Source organism: Rhipicephalus microplus, chromosome X (genome assembly GCF_043290135.1).
Source record: "Rhipicephalus microplus isolate Deutch F79 chromosome X, USDA_Rmic, whole genome shotgun sequence".
In the NCBI taxonomy this organism is placed as follows: domain Eukaryota; kingdom Metazoa; phylum Arthropoda; class Arachnida; order Ixodida; family Ixodidae; genus Rhipicephalus; species Rhipicephalus microplus.
The window spans coordinates 481,161,567-481,182,183 of NC_134710.1; the positions used below are offsets into that span (position 1 = coordinate 481,161,567).

The 20,617-nt window shown below is 42.3% G+C and overlaps 1 protein-coding gene and 5 non-coding genes across 7 annotated transcripts in view; 2 read left to right on the plus strand and 4 right to left on the minus strand.

The window, feature by feature from the left end:
• Positions 1–3,372: 3,372 nt before the first annotated feature.
• Positions 3,373–3,445, minus strand: TRNAT-CGU (transfer RNA threonine (anticodon CGU)). Its single transcript has one exon. It is a non-coding gene; the product is annotated as a tRNA-Thr (tRNA).
• A 383-nt stretch (positions 3,446–3,828) lies between these two features.
• On the minus strand, positions 3,829–3,901 carry TRNAT-CGU (transfer RNA threonine (anticodon CGU)). The gene has a single exon. It is a non-coding gene; the product is annotated as a tRNA-Thr (tRNA).
• A 383-nt stretch (positions 3,902–4,284) lies between these two features.
• On the minus strand, positions 4,285–4,357 carry TRNAT-CGU (transfer RNA threonine (anticodon CGU)). Its single transcript has one exon. It is a non-coding gene; the product is annotated as a tRNA-Thr (tRNA).
• Positions 4,358–4,815: 458 nt separating this feature from the next.
• Positions 4,816–4,888, plus strand: TRNAA-CGC (transfer RNA alanine (anticodon CGC)). Its single transcript has one exon. It is a non-coding gene; the product is annotated as a tRNA-Ala (tRNA).
• Positions 4,889–5,271: 383 nt separating this feature from the next.
• Positions 5,272–5,344, plus strand: TRNAT-CGU (transfer RNA threonine (anticodon CGU)). The gene has a single exon. It is a non-coding gene; the product is annotated as a tRNA-Thr (tRNA).
• Positions 5,345–17,548: 12,204 nt separating this feature from the next.
• Positions 17,549–20,617, minus strand: part of LOC119160793 (receptor-type tyrosine-protein phosphatase F) — a 223,567-nt gene continuing 220,498 nt past the window's right edge. For both annotated transcript variants that reach the window (XM_075880872.1, XM_075880871.1), the window contains 2 exons: positions 19,852–20,034; positions 17,549–17,856 (listed from right to left, as the gene is read on the minus strand). In XM_075880872.1, the coding sequence (XP_075736987.1) occupies positions 17,738–17,856; positions 19,852–20,034 (302 nt within the window). In that variant the 3' untranslated portion in view covers positions 17,549–17,737. The remainder of the gene's footprint in view (positions 17,857–19,851; positions 20,035–20,617) is intronic.

Sequence of the window (20,617 nt, forward strand, 5' to 3'; positions counted from 1 at the left end):
CCCGGCTTTGCGCGGAAATCTAAAACATTAGGTGCGACATTACCCAGATAGCTCGCAAAGTTTTCGAACTCGAGACACGCCTTGACGATCCCGAAAGTCGATCACGTCGAAAAAACTTGGCATTTTATGGTCTGCCCAAGCCTAGCATTTCAGAGGGTTACCCCCAAACAAAACAACTGGCCATAAAACACTGTCGTGACCATCTTGGCCCTACATTAGATAAAAAAAAAAAACTTGAAAGGGTTCATTCTAGACCGCCAGTCTACCGAGCGTGGTCGCCCTATTATTGTTAAGTTTAGCTTCTACAAGACAAAAGAAGCTGTTCTTTCTAATGCGCGCAAATTGAAAGAAACAAAAATACAACTTTGCATGAGACTTTAGCCGCTTTGTTAAAAATGCTCGTAAGAATTTGGTGGCTTTTGCCAAAACAAAATCGGCTCGTTTTTCTCTGCCTTACAAGACCCTTTGTATTGGCTCAAAGAAATATTTTTATGAAGAAGTCTCGCAACCTGTCAAAGAATGCCAGTAGCAATCAACACGCTGTAAAAAACAAAACTCCTTCTAGTGAAGCTTCTCGGGCTAACCTTGCATTCTCTGTAATCTTTACTAATATTCGTAGTTTTTTGCCGAAGCGTCAACTTGTGCCAAACATTGTATTATCTTCTACCAGTAATGTGCATATACTAACGGCGACATGGCTACACATCAATATCAGTGATGCTGAGGTTCTTGCCGGTATGCCCAACTTTAATCTCTATCCCAAGGATCACGAAGATGAACGTTAGGGGGGGGGGGTCTTTGTGGCAGTGAATGAGCAGCTATTATCTTCAACGTTTTGACACTGATACAGAACTTGAAGTGTTACTGGTTAGCTGCCGTGCGGTACCGCGTACCATACTTTTAGGCGTTTGCTAACAGCCGCCCTAAAGTAACCTCGACTTCCTCTGCAAACTCGACTGTGTTCTAAGCACTCTTACAAAAGTGCATCAAAATGCAGACGTCATTCTGCTCGGGGATTTTAATTATCCTCACATATTTGGCAAAACTACACAACTTCAAGTAGTACCCCTGAAGCATCGAACTTTATTAATGTATGCCTGAACATTAACCTCTCGCAGTTGATAACTGAACCAACGCGTGTCACACAGGGCTCGTCAAACACCCTAGATTAGATGTTAACCAACAACCCAGACTGTATGTCATCTATCACACATCTAAGGGAAATAAGCGATAGCAAAGTTATTGATCTAACTTTTAATATTGCACCACTAGTACATGAAGCTTAAAAGAACAATTCGACTTTATGATAAGGCCAATTATGAAGCTATTAACAATGAGCTAACGAGCTAACCAGTTTTTTTCTTGTATTTGAGACGGACTTTTGTAATCGTCCAGTGCACGAAAATTGCCTGCTTTCCAAGAACAAAGTACTAGAACTAATTTATAACCATATACCTGTATGTAGCTTCCGCGCTAAAATAAACAAACCATGGTTTAACAAATCACTAAAGTGGTTAGAAAATAAAAAAAGAGATACTTTTGAGGTGCCAAAGAAAAAGAACCTATTTATGTGGGATAAGTACTACTCAAAAGAAATCAAATACCTAAAAGCTATACAAAACGCTAAGTACAAGTTTTTTTCATAACCACCTTCCTGGTATGCTAACACTGAACCCAAAACTATTTTCGCGTGTAATTAACCCAGAACACGAACACACGATAAAACTAGCCGATGAAAACAATGGTGTCATAGGTAACGCAGAATGTGCGGACGTACTTAACGCTGCATTCGCAAGTGTATTTACTAATATTCGTGCCATTCTTCCACACGTGTTAAAATCTACGCGTATTTCTAGTGAACTTCTGATGCCTGCCATTGTATTTTCCATTGATGGCATAGACGTAACCTTCAGATGTTCCCGTATAGAACATCTGAAGATCACATCATCAGCTGGTTTTGACGAAATCAATTCAAACTTTTTGCTAAATACGAAGAATACTTCTGCTGCTTAATATGCCTTTTGTGTTCCCAGTCCCTTTTAACAGGTCACTTACCCGATGACTGGAAAGTGGAAAAGGTCGTTCCCATACATAAATTCGGCAGTAAGCAGTCACCATTGAATTACCGTCGAATATAATTAACAAGCAGACCGTGCAAAATCATCGAGCATGTCCTTTATTCACAAATCGTGGCCTTTTATGATTCAACAGACTTCTTTCATTGTTCACAACATGGTTTCCGTAAAGGTTTCTCCTGTGAAACTCGGCTCACTAACTTCTTTCATGATTTGCACTTAAACTTAGATTGTAATCAACAAACTGATTTCATCTTATTAAACTTCGCGAAAGCGTTTGATAAAGTGTCACATCAGCTTCTCTTTTAAAGCTTTCTGGCTTAAAAAATAACCCCAGTGTTCCTAATTGGATTGAAGCCTTTCTAAAGGACCACTCGCATTTTTTTTTTGTTAATGAGCACAATTCTAACCCACTTTCAGTAACGTCTGGTGTCCCTCAGGGTTATATATTGGACCCTCTGTTGTTCTTGATCTATATAAACGACTTACCTTTGCACGTTTTATGTCACAATTGTATGTTCGCCGATGATTGCGTCATTTATCGTACCATTTCTAACTCATCTGAGCAGCAATCACTTCACGATGACCTTAACTCCATTCAAGCATGGTGTGATCAGTGGCTCATGACACTTAACCCAACAAAATGCTAATCATTGTCCTTCTCGCATCGTCAAAGCCCCTTAATTTTCCCTTACACAATCGGCAACGTCGCCTTGGATGCGGTACATTCTTACAAGTATAGGTGTTACACTGTCGCATGATCTAACGTGGGGTGAACATGTCATGAACATAATCACGGGTGCTAACGAATTGCTCGGATTTCTAAAACGGCATTTACGTCACGCTCCTAAATATACAAAACTTCCAACGTACAAATCTATCACCAGACCAAAACTTGAGTACGCAGCTGCCATTTGGAGCCCACCTCAGGCATATCTAACAAATTCACTTGCGGTTATAGAAAACCGCGCGGTACGATTTATTTATTCTTCATATTCGTATCATGTCAGTGTGTCATCATTGAAAGAAGAATAATCTCTATCAACGCTTGCACTTCATCGCCGCATTGCTACATTAGTTCTGTTTCACAAGTTTTATTACAGATCACGTGACCGGCCAGTCTTTATCACCCTTTCAGCCCGCATATTTATTCCGTTTGTACAATATATATATATATATATATATATATATATATATATGAGATATAACAGACAGTAATGCCAAGGAATGTACAGGGGAAGTTATTAACATTAATGGAATGTAAATAAGAAGAAAGAAAAGTGGATGAAAAATTACCAACTGTAAGCAGGAATCGAACCTACGACCTTCGAATTACGCGTTCGATGCTCTAACCACTGAGCTATTACAGCGGCCCTCCCTCCATCCACTTTTTTGGGTTTATCTGTGAATTTAGAAGTAGGAGCGACAGTCAGCGCCATCTATAAGCCAAACAACGAGTGTGAAAACACTCTTATGCGCATGTTTGGCGTCACGTAGCACGTGAACTTATTATGAGCGGGCAGCTGATTAATTGTCCCTCTTATACAACCTAAACACACCAAGTCTGCCAGTACGAGACCCTCGTTCAATGAAATAAGGGAAAGAAGTGTATACCTAAGGGCTCGTTTTTCCGTGTTTTTAACACAATAATAATGAGATATAACAGACAGTAATGCCAAGGAATGTACAGGGGAAGTTATTAACATTAATGGAATGTAAATAAGAAGAAAGAAAAGTGGATGAAAAAATTACCAACTGTAAGCAGGAATCGAACCTACGACCTTCGAATTACGCGTTCGATGCTCTAACCACTGAGCTATTACAGCGGCCCTCCCTCCATCCACTTTTTTGGGTTTATCTGTGAATTTAGAAGTAGGAGCGACAGTCAGCGCCATCTATAAGCCAAACAACGAGTGTGAAAACACTCTTATGCGCATGTTTGGCGTCACGTAGCACGTGAACTTATTATGAGCGGGCAGCTGATTAATTGTCCCTCTTATACAACCTAAACACACCAAGTCTGCCAGTACGAGACCCTCGTTCAATGAAATAAGGAAAAGAAGTGTATACCTAAGGGCTCGTTTTTCCGTGTTTTTAACACAATAATAATGAGATATAACAGACAGTAATGCCAAGGAATGTACAGGGGAAGTTATTAACATTAATGCAATGTAAATAAGAAGAAAGAAAAGTGGATGAAAAAATTACCAACTGTAAGCAGGAATCGAACCTACGACCTTCGAATTACGCGTTCGATGCTCTAACCACTGAGCTATTACAGCGGCCCTCCCTCCATCCACTTTTTTGGGTTTATCTGTGAATTTAGAAGTAGGAGCGACAGTCAGCGCCATCTATAAGCCAAACAACGAGTGTGAAAACACTCTTATGCGCATGTTTGGCGTCACGTAGCACGTGAACATATTATGAGCGGGCAGCTGATTAATTGTCCCTCTTATACAACCTAAACACACCAAGTCTGCCAGTACGAGACCCTCGTTCAATGAAATAAGGGAAAGAAGTGTATACCTAAGGGCTCGTTTTTCCGTGTTTTTAACACAATAATAATGAGATATAACAGACAGTAATGCCAAGGAATGTACAGGGGAAGTTATTAACATTAATGGAATGTAAATAAGAAGAAAGAAAAGTGGATGAAAAAATTACCAACTGTAAGCAGGAATCGAACCTACGACCTTCGATTTACGCGTTCGATGCTCTAACCACTGAGGGAGGGAGGGCCGCTGTAATAGCTCAGTGGTTAGAGCATCGAACGCGCAATTCGAAGGTCGTAGGTTCGATTCCTGCTTAAAGTTGGTAATTTTTTCATCCACTTTTCTTTCTTCTTATTTACATTTCATTAATGTTAATAACTTCCCCTGTACATTCCTTGGCATTACTGTCTGTTATATCTCATTATTATTGTGTTAAAAACACGGAAAAACGAGCCCTTAGGTATACACTTCTTTCCCTTATTTCATTGAACGAGGGTCTCGTACTGGCAGACTTGGTGTGTTTAGGTTGTATAAGAGGGACAATTAATCAGCTGCCCGCTCATAATAAGTTCACGTGCTACGTGACGCCAAACATGCGCATAATAGTGTTTTCACACTCGTTGTTTGGCTTATAGATGGCGCTGACTGTCGCTCCTACTTCTAAATTCACAGATAAACCCAAAAAAGTGGATGGAGGGAGGGCCGCTGTAATAGCTCAGTGGTTAGAGCATCGAACGCGTAATTCGAAGGTCGTAGGTTCGATTCCTGCTTACAGTTGGTAATTTTTTCATCCACTTTTCTTTCTTCTTATTTACATTCCATTAATGTTAATAACTTCCCCTGTACATTCCTTGGCATTACTGTCTCTTATATCTCATTATTATTGTGTTAAAAACACGGAAAAACGAGCCCTTAGGTATACACTTCTTTCCCTTATTTCATTGAACGAGGGTCTCGTACTGGCAGACTTTGTGTGTTTAGGTTGTATAAGAGGGACAATTAATCAGCTGCCCGCTCATAATAAGTTCACGTGCTACGTGACGCCAAACATGCGCATAAGAGTGTTTTCACACTCGTTGTTTGGCTTATAGATGGCGCTGACTGTCGCTCCTACTTCTAAATTCACAGATAAACCCAAAAAAGTGGATGGAGGGAGGGCCGCTGTAATAGCTCAGTGGTTAGAGAATCGAACGCGTAATTCGAAGGTCGTAGGTTCGATTCCTGATTACAGTTGGTAATTTTTTCATCCACTTTTCTTTCTTCTTATTTACATTCCATTAATGTTAATAACTTCCCCTGTACATTCCTTGGCATTACTGTCTGTTATATCTCATTATTATTGTGTTAAAAACACGGAAAAACGAGCCCTTAGGTATACACTTCTTTCCCTTATTTTATATATATATATATATATATATATATATATCCACCCCTAAGTCAAACACCCAATTAGGGAATTTAAAGAAATCAAATAAAATTTATGTACAAAATTTGGAAGTCCTCAGAGTTAAGAAACTTAAGTGCGTTTCTGTTGTCAGTGGTGAGGCGCGACAGTCTCGCATTCGACGTGTTTTTAAGGTCGCCGCCTCCCCGAATCGTCGCCCCCACGGAGCCTGGTCTCTCATGCGCGCGCGCTCATCGGATTTGCAAGAGGACGAAAGTCACTTCCGAAGCTGCCACGGCAACGTATAGGAAAGGAGCGTGCTGCTGACTCATGACGCAGGAGAAATTGTGACAGTTGTTAGTCGCCCTAGTCCTGTGTGTGCTAATTTTGTGCGTGGTTTTGCTTGAGGTGTGCGCTGCAAGTTTTGAGATGCTTGGCGTTTCTAACGTGACTTTGCAATTTCTCGCTGTTGCCAAAACAATCCGCAATAAACGCTTAACTTCCTCTGTGAAGGCATATTTCACTTTCGTATTATACTGATTTCTATTAAGGGGATCAGCCACGTTTTTTGTTTGTTTTGCCACAAGCGCGAAAGAATGAATGCTATAGCAACAAATTGAAATTTCATGCGGAAAACGGCAAGATCGAAATTAACAGTGTGCACCTCATACAGAAAGAATGCCAGAAATAAGCATACACAGCACGAGCACGGACAAACAACTTTTTCAGCTTGATACTTAAAGCACGCTGCTCAAAGAGAAAGAAAGAAAGATCCACGAAACAAACGCACAAGTATACACAGAATGAGGGCATGAAGCCATGATTCTTACTTCATCGTATGCAAGCAGCGTGCTCCTTTCGTTAACGCGGCCGTGGCTGCAAGATTTTTTTCTTTATTCATACTGTTACCATACATGCCAAAACAGGAGTTGCTCATCTGGGCATACAAATTTTAAAAGTCAATGGAAAAGTAGAACATCTTACAATTAGACACAAAGAAAGCAAAAGCGATGCAAAAACTAAATAAAAATATCCAACATTCAATGCGCACCATGCAGCATAACACGGCAGAACACGGGTGAGCAAGTGAGTGCCTTATCACAGCTCAGTTCAACATTTGAAACGCACATTCGAAATCTTTAACATTGTTACACAGTACAACGTCATTCAGTACCTTATTCCATGTGTCAATAGCAGATACAATAAAAGAATGCTTGAACGATTTTGTGTTATGCCTCCGAGGTTTAATGTGTTTGGTGTGCTTTGTCCGTGAATGGGACGTGTCTAGAGTGAAAATTTTTGTTATCTTTGTTTTGTAGATACCATAGAATATCTGAAAAAAGAATTTCATGCTGTTGATATTCATTCCTTCGTGCAATGTAAGAATATGAGCCCTAGTTCTTAGACTTGTTACGGACTGCGTTCTACGGTAGGAATTAAAAATAAATTTTAAGGCTCTATTTTGGACCTGTTCACATTGAACTTTATTATTTTGCGTAAATGGCTTTATTGGGCATGCATATTCCAGCAACGGAAGTTTTGTGGTTTTATATGCAATAAGTTTTACTTCAGGTGTCGCGTCACCGAGCCTCCGACGAAGCATCTAAAGTTTTTTTTGCAATTTATCACAGACGTAATCTATATGGCGGTTCCAGTTCAAGCTATCTGTGACGTAAACACCCAGGTATTTATATTCTGACACACGGCAGAGTGGTTCGTCATTTATGACGTAACGAAATAAGAGAGGATTGGTTTTTCTTGTAATCAGCATAAAAACTGTTTTGCTTGGTTTCAACACGATTTGCCATTTTTTGCACCAAGAGCCTATCATGCCCAGATGTTCATTAAGCTTTTTGTGGTCGTAGTTTGATTCTGCCTTTGAATAGATGACTGTGTAATCAGCATAGTGCTTAATGAAAACATCAGGCAGAAGTCGCTGTTCATATCATTAATATACAGTAAGAACAGCAGTGGCCCTATGACAGAGCCCTGCGCAACTCCTGAGCCTACCGACTGGCTCCTGCTGTTTGTGCCCCTAATGCAGACCACTTGCTCTCTGTTTATCAAATAAGCCGCTATCCAATTTATGAGCTCATCATTCTGCAGGATCGTGCTAATTTTATGCAGCAATTTTGGATGTGGTATTTTGTCGAATGCTTTTCTGAAATCAAGAAAAATAATGTCAAATTGACCTCTGTCATCTAAAATTTGACTAATGAAATGTGAAACCTCGGTGAGAATTGTCACTGTCGAGAAAGCTCGCCTGGAACCATGTTGTTGTTCTACCATTAGTGTGTGCTCTTCGAGAAATTCTCTTAAGTGCTTAGTAAGTACTTGCTCCAGTGTTTTACAGCTCGTGCTTGTCAAAGACACAGCCCTGTAGTTGTTTACACAGTCTTTAGCACCTCCTTTATGAATCGGTATGACCTTAGCACATTTCTAGTCATTAGGAACCTGTCATTCACGCAAAGATTTGTTAAATATATCAGTGAGATAATAAGAGCACCATTGAGCATACCTTTTTAAAAAGACATTCGGTATGCCATCTAAGCAAGTTGATTTCTTTTCATCAAGGTTCAGAAGAAGATTACAAATGGCTTCCTGTGTAACTACAATATCAAGGATTGGCGAGGCAGGTCAACCTAGGCTGAATTCCGGCAGTATACCGTCATCGTCCGTAAAAACCGATTTGAAATAATCATTAAAAGTACAGGCTAACTGAAAACTATCGAATACAGTGCCGGTTTCTTTATTTAAATACACAGCATTTGATTTTTCTTTCGATAAATATCACCAAAATTTCTGCGGTGCTGTTTCAATAAACTGCGTTAAAGATTCATTCATGTATGGCTTCTTTGCGTCAGCCAGCTCAGCTCTGAACGACAAAGAGAGCGTCGTTACGTCAGCTGATCTGAGACTTTTTTTACTACTTTTTCGTTTCGCCCGCATGCGCCTTAGTTGTCGTTTCATGTGAATAATTTTTCGCGAAACCCATGCATTCATTCTTTGAAACTTTTTTTTTTTGGTCAGGTATGTAACGTTTTATTAGTGTGTGTAAAGTTTCTTTAAACCTTTTCCACGCATCATCAACCGTTGAACTATCACATACAGCATTGCGCTTAAAATCTTCATAATCAATGTCAAAAAAAGTCCAGAATTGAAACATCATCCGTTCTAGAGTAATTGGGCACTAGTACAGACATTGTGGCTTGCGCTTCATGACGCATGCCCAATAGCTGAAGAGTCACCATACTGTGATCTGAAATACCGTCCATCACTTCACAAGTGTACTTTTGTTCAGCCAGTGATGGACTCCGAAATACAAGATCATGTAAAGGTCCACCTTTTTCGTGTACTCGTGTGCACTCCTGTACAACTTGAACCATACTGAGCAAGAACACCCCATGTAGGAGAGCTCAGGATGGTAATACATCAACCTGACCCGCTTTATATTCCACCCAGTTAATATGCGGAAGATTAAAATCACCGGCCATTACAATTTTTCTTTTTGAATTCTGAAATTCGCTATGTAAGAAGTCATTGAAAGCTAGCATGTAGTCTTCCGATGAGTGACCTTCGTGCTCTAATGAATCGCGAGTCTGATTTGATAAGCCCACGCGCAGTCCGAGAGACCATACCGCGTGGAGCCGTGCGCTCAAAGAAACGCAAGAGGGGCGCAACGCTAAAGTCCCTCATTAAATTCAAAAGTAACGAAAAGCTTTCATGAAGCCGACGGCGCCCGCGATAGGCCGATCTGTGACAGGTGACCTTGCTACGCCATGAAGGTTCCCGCGGTCCGGGAGGAGAGCGCTCGCTTCGCCTGTTCCGCTTTGCACGTTGTGCGGTGATTTCGTTCTGGAAGGTGCGATATGCCGTGTTGCTGTGCGTTTGGGTGCCGCAACCGGACGGAAGACGGCAAGAAGTTATTTTGCATCCCGCGGGGCAAGCAGAACTTAACCAGAAGAAAAGTGTGGTTGCGCAGAATTGGACGGAAAGACTTCGAACCGTCGGCCACTGCACGACTATTCGAGTTAAGTAACGCGACACAAAGGCGCAAGAAAAAGCATATGCGTGCATGTGCCGAGCTGCAATAGCATTTAATTCATGCGCACTGGTTTCGATGGCCCACATTTGTCGAGATTATTCATTTTAGTGCTTTTTAAACCTATTGGCGTAGGTCATGCACCACGAGCCTAGCATGCAAGTAAATGAAGCGAGGGAAGCGCACTAACTCGCTGACAGATATCCGCGCATTGTGTTGCACACGACCTAAATTAGTCCGCCGTCGTTGTATGGCAGTTACTGCGGTTACGGTGCTCGGCTGCTGACCGGAAAGACGCGCTTCGATCCCGTCCTCGGCGGTCGCATTTTCGATGGAGGTGAAATGCTAGAGGCTCGTGTACGGCGCGTATTCAGTGCACGTAATAGAATCCCAAGTAGTCGCGAAATTACCGGAGCAGTCCACTACGACATGCCTCTTACTCATATCGCGGTTTTGGCACGTAAAACCCCAGCAATTATTATTATTGTTATAGCAATAAACATTCATAAATTTCAGCAGTGAGTTCTACTATCGCTAGTTTTCTATCTCTGCGCGTGTTGTTAACTTCGCTTTACAACATGTTCAGAAAGTCGTTTTCAACTCTGCTACAGGATCATTTCACAGAAGACCAGTTTGAACCGATTATTCTCAAGAATACCGCTGAAAAGAAGCTAAGGCCATTTGCGACGCCAAGCATCTTTTTGCATCGGCCAGTTGCAAAGCCACGCAAGCCACCCCCTAAAAGAACAAGAGTGGAAAGTACTGGTGTGTTCACGGTGTTTATTAGGACAAATTATCTTGAACGCTATTCACAGCGTTCAAGTCAAACTTGATTATTGCAATGAAAACAATCCTTGAGCTATCATTTGTCATTATGTTCATGTGTCCTACCCAGATGACCCCAAAGTCAAGCAAAACACACAGATCGATGTCGAACCCCAGTTAGTCGACACTGAGAATGGTAAGTTTCTCCCGTCTGTGAGCTCCTACCTTTCCATCAGCTGGTAAATTGAATGCTTATGCTCTTCATCCGTTCACATACAGACGATATATGCCGTGCAGACAGCACAGAGATATTTTATATTTTGTAATTTACAATCTTTTTTATCTTGCAAAATATGGTTCAAACTTACCTTCACGTCTAATAAAGCTGTGTCTACAGCTGATCCAAACAAACAGGCAGATAGTTTGTGTGGACCAAAGCATGTGTATTCCGCATGTGAGATACCAATGCCTCTCTACATTGCTGGTTGTCAACTTGCTTTGTGCTCTACGAAGATGTTCTTTGATTGGTTTGTGGAGTTTAACGTCCCAAAACCACCATATGATTATGAGAGACGCCGTAGTGGAGGGCTTCAAAAATTTCGACCACCTGGGGTTCTTTAACGTGCACCCAAGTCTGAGCACATGGGCCTACAACATTTCCGCCTCCATCGGAAATGCAGCCGCCGCAGCCGGGAATCGAACCCGCAACCTGCGGGTCAGCAGCCGAGTACCTTAGCCACTAGACCACCGCGGTGGGGCTACGCAGATGTTCCTGATATGCAACTAGACCTACAGATCCCTGCTCCATTCCAGCCAGAAAGTACACAGGCTGGTGAGTTAAACAGTTTTGTTGGAATTTTTTTTTGTGTGCCGTCATTCAATGCTTCTTTTACGCATAGCGACATACTTACGGAAGCTGACACAACCTTTCTTTCAATGCAAGTTTCCATGCTACTAGGAGGTCGAGGCCCTTTGTTTCGTAAATACCATTACATTATACCCGTAACAGTACCGATTTGTGTGCAACTCGTGCAGAGTGCGAGAAAATGAACTGCATGAAGAGAACAAGGGAGAAGAAACATGCGGGAATGTTAGATATTCCTGCGCTTATCTGATTTTTTTGTGTTGCGCTTCTCTGCTCTCATGCAGGTCATTTGCTGTCAGCAACGCATTCTTAACAATGCTATTTAAAACTAGGAAAGATATCGCACCGATAAAGAATACACATACAGAAAACAGCAAACAGGCTGTTCCGCGCATGCGCTTTCTGTATCAGCGTGACATCTTCAATATGAAGCACCACCTAGCCCCCGCTCTGGCCTGTTTAGCAATGACAACTGCTTTAGACCTAATTTCGGTGCACTATTTCAGGTCACTTGATACAAGCAGCTCTACAGAAGAGGGTGACGCAGCTTGAAATTGAACTTCAGGCGACGCGACGGAAGCTTCAACTCGCTCAGAGGCAGCGTTTCCAGGCACTAACTGCAAATAAGCGCCCTGTCGCAGGACTAAACAAATACTTAATTGAAGGCCAAGTTAAATGTGTGAAGATGGCAACAATGCAGGGGACTCGATGGACAAAGAAGACTGTTACAAAGGCATAGAAAATGAGACTTTCCTGCGGAACATGTGGCTATGACTCAGTCAGGGAGCTTGGACAACCTCTGCCAACAGAACGCACCCTACATCGTCACTTGGAAGGGTACAAGTTCACACCAGGTTTGCTGGAGGACATCATGGCGTCACTCGCACTAAAGGTAAGTGCACAGACAGGTGCCCATGACCCTTGACCTGTCTTGTTACCATAGCACCGCTGTTTGCGTCACCTAACTAAATCTTTCCACTCCATAGGTTAGCCTCATGTCACCAGAGGAGTGGCACGCCCCTTTAATTCTCGATGAGATGCAGCTTGCACCAGGCTTAGTGTACAACCCGTCCTCGGGAACAGTGCTTGGAGCCCCAACTATACCTCTTGCAGACGGAACACTGCCACCCGACTGTTTGGCCACTAATGGGCTGGTATTTATGCTCGGTGGGATAACAACCCGCTGGAAGCAAACAGTTGCTTACCATTTGACTGGAAATTCATTCCATGCCAAAACAGTTAAGGATATAATCATTGTCATCATAAAAGCATGTGAGGCAATTTCCCTGAAAGTAGTTTTTGTGGTGACAGACATGAGAGGGGGGAACCAAGCCGTCTGGAAACTGTTCGGTATAATTGTAGGCAAGCACAGCCAGCCTAAAACCTCGTGTCCCCACCCATGTGATGCATCCAGGCAACTCTTTTTTATGGCTGGCGTTCCTCATCTCCTTAAGAACTTGAGGAGCCACTTAACTAAGGGCCAGAAGATATACTTGCCCGAAGAAGTAGTGAAAAAAAAACAATCTGCCAGGAAATGAAATATCCATCGAGCCTATAAAGAAGCTTGTCGAGATAGACAGCAATGCAGAGCTGAAGCTATCTCGCCAACTGAAGCCTTCTTCAGTTGACCCCAGCCATTATGATAAAATGAAGGTGGGGTCAGCATTCAGCCTTACCAACAGCGCCACTGCTGCTGCGGTAGGTTTGCTTGTAGATAATGGAACATTAGATAAACCAGCCTTGACAACTGCATGGTTTCTTCAGATGATGTTTCGATGGTTTAGACTCATGGCTTCCAGAGCAACAAAACTGGCTTTGAGCCATTTTGATAATGTTGAATACGGAAAGGCTCTTCAGTTTCTTGAAGAAACAATTGCACTTTTTGAAAAAAATATGTATTGGGGATGAAAAAAAAAAGCCACCTGAAAACCAGTGCAGACTGGCATTATCCTAGCGACATCAGTGTTGCTACTGCAGGCACTGTTTCTTGAAAAGTACAACTTAAAGTTTCTGCTCCTGAGCCGGTTCGGCCAAGATGCCCTAGAGAATTTTTCTCTACACTAAGGTGTAAGAACCCGGTGCCTCGTGTACTTGAATTCAAGTTTTCGCTTCGAGCTGCTACGATGGCCCAGTTTCTGAGGCCAAGTAAGGACGGCAGCTGCACTGAAGAAGACTGCTTTCTCTTGACTGGCATGGCCGATAACAACAAACCAAATGAAAGGAAAATGTATGTTGTTCGTTCGTCTGACCTCCTTGATATTCAAGACTTAGAACATGAATCCTTGGAGTACCTTGCTGGTTATGTTGTTGCACAAGTCAAGAAGGCAAACTCCTGTCAAGCCTGTGTTTAAGCAATCACAAGCTCAGCCGAGGGAAACAAGCTCACAATGCTGAGGTGCTACAACAAAGAGAAGCCGGCATTGACAGTCCCATCACCAGCTGTCTTGCAGATTATAGAGGCTACTGAAAATTATGTGCGCTTAAATGAAGATGCATTGATTGCAAACAGAGTTTCTGCATCTAAACTTCAGAGTACCATTCAAAGTTCCCTGTACTTGGGAAATTGCTTCCCTACATGCCACTACATATCGGACAAACTCTTCGCCACGTTTTTAAGAACTAGAATCTCAATTCTCGTGAAAAAGAAAAACCATCTCTTTATGACAAAAATTCAAAGCTCACAGAAGTGTGGTAGCCGAAGCATTGGAATGCATGTAGCTGCAGGTAGCATTAGGTAGTACTGGTAGAAAAGTTTGTGTAAAATGTATGATATGTCTTGTACTACTGTAAATGTGGCTGTTCTTTGTTTTTGCATTTTATTAGTGATTTAGGCTACCCTTACTGTTCAGTGCCAGCTTCATGTCATGTCCTTTTGTTTAGTTGGAAGCACATCCTAAGCGTAATGTGTAAATAAATATACTAGTAAGTACCTGTGTTACCCTGTACTTTGCATTGTGGGTGGCATGTGCCGCAGCTTTTGTCAGCAAGCATAACCTTACGTAGTTGTACAACTTAGTGTCATTATATTTTTGTGCTGCATGTGTATATGGATGGATGGATGAAAAACTTTGTTCAGCCCGTGCAAGGTGGCATGTGTATATGTCAAGCCGTTATGGTAAATAAGTGGTAGTTGCTGTTACTGTATTGCTCGTGTAGTATTAATTGTGTGGTATTATGAAACTTTGTTTGAGTTTGTGTATCATTCAGGCTTTTGTTTTAAACAAATAATACTCTTGTTCTTACATTATGATCTGTTCTATATTTCATATTTTTCTGTACGCATTGTCTATTTCTTGTATTGTGTTATTGCCATTGTATTGCTGATCCTGCCTAAAGTATGGCATTCAGACTGGCTGTATGTTCTAAAATATATAAAGAAATACCACATAGCCATTGCTACTGGCCATCACTGTATTTCCTGAATTGTGTTCTTCCCACTCTATCGCTGACCCTTTCCTAAAGTATGGCATTCGGACTAACTGTATGTTCCTAAATAAATAAATAAATACCATATAGCCACTGGCCATCACTGTATATTTCCTACATGTATCACTCACCGCTGCACATATGACATTCTGACAGGCAGTATCTTCTTAAATAAATAAATAAATACCCCATATCTACAGCTACTGGACAGCAAATAATAAAACTATATCAAAGTACATTATTGTCTACTCTGTTACTCTTAGGTTACCCTCACACTCGGATACTAAACGAAATGTCTCGGTAAACAGCAATGCTATTTCACTGATGAACAGCACCAAGGTGCGAACTAACGTAGGAAAAAAAAAACATCAGAAGCGATATAAAATCGCCAGCAAAATAAAGTGCAACAATAAATAGGCCAATTCGCGGGCGTTTTACTGAAGGATCTTTAATTCTTGAGAAGCTTGTGCGCTTCAGAGAGGCACAAAGGCAAATCGAAAAAGCATAAACACACTATTAAAAATGCACGCGGTTATTCAAGGTTACGTACCGACGTTGCTCATATCCGGAATATAACCGCATTCACACACGCGCACACAAGAAGCCTTGTCGAAGAATTTTAACTACACCATGGTGTTCTGCGCGGTTAGGTCGCGTTTGCAACACGAACAAATTCGACGATTGGCGATGACACGCCGCTTTGGAATGTCGTGACGCTTGCGTTGACTCGTAGCACAGAATAGCAAAAGACACTCAAGTGGTCGGGCAATCGCCGCACGCAGTGAGAAGAAGACTGTTAGCGCAAGCGTTTCCACCAAATTTTAGTATCCACGTGTGTGCGCAGGATGTTTACTTTCAGCGAGGATCGCGTTTCAGCAACGCAATGTCGAAATTTTTTCGCTCCGGATGGCTGTCAGATGCATTGTTTGACCGAAGTGACCGCTATATGTACACAGCACACTTACGAGCAAGAAAGGCGGAGAGCAGTCGGATTAAGCGCACGCAGTCGCCAAGGTACGGCCAATACAGCGACCAAGGCAGGCGCCAAGGGCAGCCGCGGGTAAACTCACCTCGGGTTGTCTTCGATCCCGGCTCGTTGTTGTTTCCGTCAAGGGCTTCGACTATTTTGTGAAATGAAAGCGAATCAACGTGCCTTCGTTCTTTAAATTATATGCAGCTAATTTAGGTTGAAAAACGCAATGTAATACGAACGCGAATAAACAAGATGTAAAAATGCCGAATCTAGGAGATCAAACATTTTTTCCGCTCTCTTTTTCAATGTTTATTTGAAATACAGGCACAGCTTTAACATTTTGGGCCCTTATTTTGGCCTTCATCACAGTCAGGCATCAGTAGCTTTTATTTCCTGGCATGTGCAGATATTTTTTCAACAGCTGAAGGCCGTGCTTAAAGCTGGGCGTGGTCTGCTACAGGAACTTTCTAGGTGGCGCGCGCGGCAGATGTCGCTACCTTAAATATTATGGAGGGACCTTACGCAACGCGATGCCGTCACGCCATCTCGCTACTGATGATAAAAACGCAGCTCTGAGGAGGGCGAACTGTTTCTGATGTATATGATAGGCTTCCTGCTCGCCAACCATACAGGGTAAGCTCCGTGTCATAGTGGAATTGTGTCGCTAGCTGCAAAGTGGTTCGACGCCCCACTGCTGAACTTTTGCTTCGCGTTTTTTTTTCTGTGCAATGTTTTAGTATATATTTTAATACGTCATACCCGTGATGAATGAATATACGACAGCGGAGCCGTCATAGAACCCGACATGAAACATGTTTGTGTTTAAAAAAGTCATCAACTTAGTTTAGAATTGATGAATAGAAATAGAAAAAAAAAACTTTTTCAACTTCTTCAAAAAGAAAAGAATCCAAAAATAAGGTTGAGAGCGGTGCCTGTTGGAGACTGGTCATATATCTTATAGTTATCCACTTTTTTACAGTGATACTGTAAGTAGCGGACACTGTACCACTGGACACTTTAACCAGCGCTTTTTTTCTTGTTGCCGATTTTCGTTTTGAGCGCGTGTAAGTTTCTACTTTAACGTTTTGAAATTAGCTTGAACTGTACTTTCTTAAGATTTACGTTAATATTTCTTCAAAACGTAGAGGCTGCACATTCTCCGTATTTATCGCTTGAGTGCACGCAAAAATTTGTTTCGTGGATAAGAATGCATAAACTGTTGCACTTATTTCTACACATGCCGCGATTTTTATCGTTAAGTGTGCAAAACTTGCTATTGAATGAGTTTTCATTGAGTGTTCTTTCATCTCGTTGTCGGACGGGGTGAGGTGCGTGGGTGCATATATGTGAAATATTTTTTTCTCTGAAATAAATTTAGGTGCGAGTGTCGTGCTTTTCTTGTTTCTGTTGTCGCTTTAAAAAAGTTCGCTACTTAACCACACGGTGTATTAGTCCGAAACACCTAATAAATTGGCAAGGAACTAATAAAAGTACCAAGCGGTGAATGGCAACTCGTCTTCTCAAGGTTTGGGAAAAAGGCAGCTCATTTTATTTTGCGCTTAAAAGCGATGTGCTCAAAGGCAAGAATACCAAGGGGATGCCATGGCACGCTAAACACGTTACAGCGAAGCTTTGCTTTCACGTTTGTTGAAAGGACCTTTCCATGAGCATTAGTCGGCATTGGCAAGATATGCCCGTCACGCGCCATTTCCTGTTCAGTGGACAATGCCTTTTTGGGTAGCCTGTACGGGTGTACTGTAATATGTTGCTCCATTCTGGTTGTCTAGGTACGTCGAGGCGTTGAAGGTGCATTTCTCGGCGTTTTCGGATGGAACTGCAAATACATGTAGGCACGATACTAATAACATAAAGAGAAGACAGCGGTTCTAGCAATGACAGTGGTTTTCACAGATTTCAATGTTCCTGTCATACTATACCAATAGGAATAATGCTAGCATAAGGTGGATGAATGTACGGCACAAGGTACGAGGTCGTGCGATTGCTGTTAGCATTCACAGACAACCCATTGCTGCAGCGCGTAAAATATACTGGCGAAAAACGCACCGCTTCTGGTATTTTATTTATTTTACACTTTCCTTTATTTACCTGAGAGTGTATTAATGCAACAGCTTACAACTGTGTCAGTTATTGATTCTTGTTTACACTTGTTTGAACATATGTGTCCAAAATCTTTAGAGATCAGAAAATTGCGAACACCAGTTCACCGCTTTCACGTGCACTTGTTTTTTGTATAGCTGCAGGCACCTTAAGTTTGCTAAATACGTATTTTGGTACAGTTATAAAAGGTTAACTAATTAGGTTTTTAATTGGTGGAGTAAAACGCTTGTCTAAGAACGTTGGCTTATGTAGAATGAGAGCATTGAAGCCTTTCGTGCGAAGAACCCCTTCCGGCTGTCAGATTTTGGAAAAACAACCACCGTTACTAACGATTGCGAAGTAATGAGACTGATCCAATGGAACGGCGAAGCCAAAATAGAAAAGCGGACGAGCGCAGATGCCTTCTCAGATGTCCAGAATGAGTTAGTGGCTGACAGTCACTCGAGCAGAAACTTTGAATGCTGCTCAAACGGGCGCGGTCGCGAGCACTATAGCGTGCTCGCTATCTCCATACGCATCAGGGGATGGCTTATAAACATACTGTGCTGCCAACGATTTGAGATTTGATATATACTCACACCACGGCTTCGGTACATAGAGCAGCCGTTTGCTTGAATTACGTGAGGTATGATCGAACACATTTAGCTGCTTGCCTTGCTTCGCATAACTTTCCACTTCGTAGCTATCACATTCATTGCTTCGACCTTTTCTGTGGAACTGCAATTTTTCGTACATGTATACTTAACTATTTTGTCTCGTTTAGAAGACGCACGTGAACGCACACTAACCAAAAAGCAAAAGTGGTGTCTGTTTTTCACTCGCAAATTGCATAGAAATACTGCACACATTAGCCTTACATTTTTTCTAGATTCACATTATTTCTGAACGTGGTACCAGTACTGTTGCCCCGCCGTGGTGGTCTAGTGGCTAAGGTACTCGGCTGCTGAGCCGCAGGTCGCGGGATCGAATCCTGGCTGCGCCGGCTGCATTTCCCATGGAAGCGAAAATGCTGTAGGCCCATGTGCTCAGATTTGGGTGCACGTTAAACAACCCCACGTGGTCGAAATTTCCAAAGCCCTCCACTATGGCGTCTATCTTATTCATATGGTGGTTTTATAACCCTCTTATAACCCTCTTACAGTGGGGTTTATAATGAGAGCACCGAGATGCAGGTGGCTGGAAAGACACACAGAGTGACAGATATATATATATATATATATATATATCTATATATATATATATATATATTTATATATAAATGTTTGATTGTTATGTGGGGTTTAACGTCCCTAAACCACAATATGACTATGAGAGACGTCATAGAGAATGACTCCGGAAATCTTTACCACCTGCGGTTCGTTAACGTGAACCCAAATTTGAGCACACGGGCCTACAGCATTTTTGCTTCTATTGCAAATGCAGCCGCCGCAGCCGAGATTCGATCCCTTGACCTTCCGGTTGAGTGGCCGAGTACTTTAGGCACTAGACCACCACGGCGGGACAGACAGATAGACAGACAGAAAGACGGACGGACGGACAGACGGACGGATGGCGAGACGGACAGGCAGACAGACAGACATACCCTCAAAGTGCCTGCAGCCCGCTGAGAAATGCTTTGCATACAATAATAACTAATTCTAATTTTAAATTACCTCATTGTGGTTGAAGCTGTCATTGCGTGAAGGAGTTAACGTAAAATCAGGGTTCTCACCATATAGAGGTGCTGCGGCGCCGTAGGTGCGTTTTGATAGTCTTATATTAAACACAGCTTCGGTGGTGCTGCAGTTCCACACAACCTCGATGCCATCGTATACGCGCTTTTCGGATACGAGCCAAGAGACGTGAGCTCGTTCACCTTCCGGAGTCACGGAGACTGCAGAGAGCCGTGAGGGACCTGCAAAATACACGCGCAATGCAGAGAAGGCATTTGATATCTTGTTCACCCATTGTCAGTGCCGCATACACACTGTGGGCGACTGGTGAAGAATTGAGTGGTTTTATAAAATAATGTGCAGCTTTAGAATATTGCAACTTATATATTACAATGATTATAGATCCACCGGATATCGGGCGAAAAAGGGGTGTCGTCTTTTTCATGGCTGTACGCTTCCTACCCTGTCCCCGTTTGTAAGCCGATTATGCAAAATTGCTTGGGTCACAAACATCAAGTCCGTCCCTTGCTTGGGTCACAAACTTCCGTCCATAACTATGCAGTGAGCGATAATTTGCCAGCATACTGACCGCGGCTGAAAGCTTTTCAACAGCTTCCGCCATGTTTTGAGTTTTATGACATTGTGCGCGCGATGCACCAAGTTAAACTGGAGCTTCTGAGCGTCGTATACGCATGCGTACAAAAACATTCGTTACTAAGGAATGACGATAGCGGTGCGGACAACGGCACTTTGTTTCGGTTGTCGGCGAACGCAGTTACCAGTGTCGCACATTTGCGGCGCTGTGCGCTCCCAGCATCTTGCAGT